Genomic DNA, 5,082 nt, shown 5'->3' with positions numbered 1-5,082 from the left:
GTGTGTATATATGGTCTGACTCTGTTTCCAGTGGAAGTCTGCGTTTATCTCTTTCTATCTTGCTCTGTGTTGAACACCTGTCTCTCTCCCCCACCCTCAACCCTCACTGTCTCAGGACAAAAGAGTGTGAGCTGATTGGCTGAAGCTGAAGCCCGGTGCACGCAGGGCATCGCATTCACATGCAAATGGGGCAGTATATAGCCACACTGAAGCCTCAAACACACATACACAAACTCCCACACACGGACTACACTACGGCTGCTCGAGCCCCCCACACCCCCTACCCTGTGACATCATGGCCCCCTTTAGGAGCGGATTCAGTCTGGAGGAGGAGACGAGCGCGCGAGGAGACAGGAAGGTAGGAGCTGGTTCAGGTAGAGAGAACTATTAAAAATAAAGCAAAGCAAGTCCACAGAGGAACAACCTTTGGTTTCCTGAAGAATCTTTGCAGTTCTTTCTAGAACCATTTTATGTAAATGAGATGTGTGAGATGTGTGTTAAAGTCTACAGAACCTCTACATAATAAAAGAGAGTGTTTATAATAAATAATAAAAGAGAGTGTTTATAATAAATAATAAAAGAGAGTGTTTGTAATAAATAATAAACAGAGTGTTTAAGTGGACATCATGAAATCTCGGCCCTCATGAACATTACATTAAACTTACAAAACTGGTGAGGATACAAAGGACATTTTATAAGGATTTTGGATTGAGGCTAGATGTACTAAGACGTTTTCTGCAGCTCTGTGGGGAAATATAGGATTCTGTTACTTCTACTAGAGATATAATCTTGGTTTTAATGGGCTATTCATCTAAACTGACCACCCTTACCTGAACTCCTGGTGCCTCTACAGACCCGTAAGCCGCTGGTGGAGAAGAAGAGGAGGGCGAGAATTAATGAAAGCCTGCAGGAGCTCCGCAACCTCATCACCGAGACAGAGGTAGGAGGAGCAGATTTAACATCAAAGCTCATATTTGTTAAACTTCTCTGAGTAAAAATGTTGATCTGGGCCAGTCTGTGCCTTTTACATCACTGTGTGAAGTGATGAGACCTGATCTAACATCAGTGTTCCTGCTTTAGAATAATAGATATATATCTGAGCCAAGATAACCATCAAAATCCACGGTTAGTCCTTCAGTGAATACAACATTAAAAAAACATACAAACAAACAAACAAAAAAAAACAAAACAAACAAACAAAAACAACATAACTATTATCATTGATATTAAACATTTCAAATGAAACCCAGGCAACACTTTATAATAACAGGCCTTTAAAAATAGCAACTAAATGATCCGTTTGATCAGTGTAGTTGTTAATTATGTGTTCTTTCTTAAATTCTACACATTTCAATCATTGAAATCAAAGCAATCAATTATTATTTAATAATAGTAATAATAATAGTTATAATCATTATATTACATATTATATATTATTTCTTTATTTCTATATTATTTCATACTCAACAATACATTGTAATTAATATTTTTATTTTTTGTCGTTGTCTCTTGCTTCTTTTCTTTCTTTTCTTTCCTATTATTATTATTATTATTATTATTATTATTATTATTATTATTATGTTTTATTGTCTACATTTTGTTAGAATTTCAACAGTGGTTGATTTATAAAATATTGTGTAAAACATTTAAAACTAAGCACAGATAAGTAGTTATTTGTTATCACTAAGCAAATGATTAATAATTTAAATGGTAGCAATTATTAATCCACATGTAGTATTATATCATCATTAATTTATTTCAGCACAGATAACTGTTCTTCTGCCTAATTATCAAGAGATCATAAGCTCAAATCCTGCCAGTGCCACAGTCCTCCATGGTCTGAAGTCTGAGAGTAGCACAACCCCCCACCAACCCCCTCCCCTCAGGCCTGGGACACTGTGTGTTAGGGGGAGTCAGTGGGGGGAACTGAGTAAAATCCACAAGATATTTAAGCAAGCTCAACATAAACCACATTCACCACAGTTTTGTTTTTTTGAGTAATCACACCTTAACTTTTGTTGATCTAACTGATATGCGGTGCTCTGAGAGATTATTTTTCTAAGTAAAAAGTTTAGAAACAAAAAATAAAGCTATATAGAAAGTGGAATTAAAATTTTAAGTTGACCTGACTTTCTTTTTATTCCACAATAAATGTTGCCTAGTTCTGAAAGAAACAGGTCTAAATTCTTAGCTTTTGTGCAGTTGCAGGCAAAAATGGAGAACGCAGAAGTGCTCGAGCTGACAGTGAAGCGGGTGGAGAACATCCTGCAGCATCAATCTCACGGTAAAACATGCACACCTTCTCCCACAGACCTGCCTCAGCCACACACTGCTCATTTATGACTCTTTTACAACAATTATAGTACAACAATTTTCCTTCTGACCTTCTTTCATTGTAATTAATCGGTTATCAAAAATCCAGGGGTGTAAAGAGTACTGAAAATCCTGAAAACTGTTACTGTAATGATAGTTACCTCAAGTACAAGTAAAAGCATTAGTAAATAAAATTACTCAAGTAAGAGTAAATGAGTAGTTCATAAAAAAACTACTTAAGTACTGAGTTACTTAGTTACTTTTTCGTATTTATGCCGTCACAACCTGAATATATTTCTGAGCTGACTCGGCTACATCATTGGATATAATCCGTACAGAAAAACACTAAAGCTGAAGTTCTGAGAGCTGAGACTGATCACAGTTCGCCCTGCTACTGAATATTTACACATCTTTCTGTGAGCTGTGTAAGGAATGAGGTTTACATTAAACTGCATGCATTTCATGGTTAGATGATTTTATAAGACATCCTAGTTTATCTGTTTCCACTAAAGTATTCCCTGAAAGACGTGTAGAGGCTGTTACTGTTTGAGTCGAAATTATGAGCAGATTGCTAAATTAATAATGTAATTTTAGTGAGTCCTGCTGCCCATCAGCTCCCTGGACTCTAGCTTACGTTAATAGGTGTGAACCTCTACAGACAGTAAACACATTCACAGCCTTCACACTGTATATTTACACTGAAATCTGTTCAGAACATTTACACCATTACAATCAGCAGCAACATCAGCAAATCACCCAGCTTTAGTTAGCTCAGCTAACGCTGCCTCAGGCTGGAGTTGAGCTGCGAAAGTATATCTCAGCACGTTTCGTGTTCGGCTGCTGATAACAGCGCCGTTTTCTTTAGTTTGTGTGAAAATGAATACAGATGACCGTTTGGATAGTCTGTTCCTCAAGTGTGCTAGTTCAGTTCTCCTCTGTCCTTCTTCACTAGACTGGACATCTCTGTAGTGTTTTTCCTGTCGAAGCTGCTGTTTTTTGATTGGTGAATCTTTTAATTTTAACCACACCTCATTCTAATTGGTTTCTGAGCTGATACACGCTTAATCTATTTTTACTCTGTAACGTTATGAAAAGTAAAGTAGCGAAGTAAAAATATTTCATTAAAAATTAACTCAAGTAAAAGTAAAAGTGCTATGATTTAATTCTACTCCAAAAAGTACCGTTACAGGGAAAACTGTACTCAATTACAGTAACAAGAGTAAATGTGATTCATTACTTACCCATCATACATGTTTGCTGCTGACGTTTGATTCTTTAGTTTTGCACTGGACTTGTATGGAAATCTCATATATGGCCATATATGCACATGTATCATAAACAATATTATATATGTTGATATATGGCTGAAATACATGTCCCATATTTGAATATGGCCATTTGCGACAAATATGTTGGATATTGGGAGAATCTATTTATGCTTATATATGTCATATATTTGGAATCCATATATTTCCATATATCAGATTCTGTATTGGGAGCTACAAGACTAATGTAGCTAAGTAATACAAGCTTATAGCTAGCCGTTAGCCTTGTGCAAACCGCATACCCAAATCATCATGCACTCGTCTCTACCTGAGTAAAGATCTTATGTAATCTCAAACAGACTCGCAAATGTGATTTCTGATGCCGTGTTACACTGTAATCTATAAATGTTTATAAAAGTAGGCTATGTAGCATAGCTAAAAATGCTAAAAACAGCCCAAATTTTGCCGATACTTCTGTCATTTGTTGTTGAAAGTAGTGTAACAGTATGTACACAAAATTATTTATTAAACAATTAATTGTAGTAGTTGAATAATTCATAGCAGATACAGAATAATAAGTCTTAAGATTCATTCTTCTGCTAATATGTGCGTATGTGTATTTGGACTGTAGAAGCTGATACCATGAGTCACGAGGCCAGTGAGCGATTTGCCGCCGGCTACATCCAGTGCATGCATGAGGTCCACACGTTTGTGTCCACCTGTCCTGGAATCGACGCCACGGTTGCTGCAGAGCTATTGAACCACCTGCTGGAGTGTATGCCGTTACACGAGGAGAGTCTTCCAGAGGCACTGCTGGACCTGATGGCTGACCAATCAATGACCTCTGCCATACTGAGCCCAATCAGAGCAACAAATGGGGCATCTGCAGCTCTCTCCCCAACTTCCTCTTCATCGTCATCCTCCTCCAGTGAAGATCTGTGCTCAGACTCTGAGGAAACTGATGGAGAATCGAGTTCAATTCCAGCTGAAGAGGAACAGGCCACTATTACCTACAACACATCTATGTGGAGACCATGGTAGGCCAAGAGGGGGCAGGAGTGAAAAACACAAACCTCTGATTATTGCAGAAACACTAAAATGGACAAACCCCATGGGAGTCATAAGAAAACCTTGTAACCTTGTTTTTCAACGGAAAACAGCAGCTGCTGGACACATTCATGCTTTATGGGCCTCTCTCAAATACACTCAGCCTTTTTATACATCAAATCACCTTGTTTCATCATACAGCCCCTTAGACATACTATACATATCCAAATATTTGTAGACACCCCTTCAAACTACTAAAGCCAGGCTCTGTCAAAAACAAGGAAAGAAACACCTTTACAATAATGCTAAGTTCTGCTAGCGCTCCTATAGGATTCTAGTAGTCTTTTAGCGCTAAGCTAACAGCACGTCACATGAACATTTTTGGCCTAGACTAAACACAGATATTTGAATCTTGTAAAATACATTTTGTGCTTTATTTGAACTGTGTAACATACAT

At 37.5% G+C, this 5,082-nt stretch overlaps 1 protein-coding gene across 1 annotated transcript; it reads left to right on the top strand.

The window, feature by feature from the left end:
- Nucleotides 1–233: 233 nt before the first annotated feature.
- Nucleotides 234–4,868, top strand: LOC118797163 (transcription cofactor HES-6-like). Its single transcript, XM_036556416.1, has 4 exons — nucleotides 234–358; nucleotides 854–940; nucleotides 2,203–2,284; nucleotides 4,210–4,868. Exons 1-4 carry the CDS (start codon nucleotides 296–298, stop codon nucleotides 4,617–4,619), a joined length of 642 nt encoding a protein of 213 aa, XP_036412309.1. The 5' UTR covers nucleotides 234–295; the 3' UTR covers nucleotides 4,620–4,868.
- The last annotated feature ends 214 nt before the right edge of the window (nucleotides 4,869–5,082 follow it).

This window comes from Colossoma macropomum, unplaced genomic scaffold (genome assembly GCF_904425465.1).
Source record: "Colossoma macropomum unplaced genomic scaffold, Colossoma_macropomum, whole genome shotgun sequence".
NCBI classification, from domain to species: domain Eukaryota; kingdom Metazoa; phylum Chordata; class Actinopteri; order Characiformes; family Serrasalmidae; genus Colossoma; species Colossoma macropomum.
This window is presented reverse-complemented; position numbering and strand designations above follow the sequence as displayed.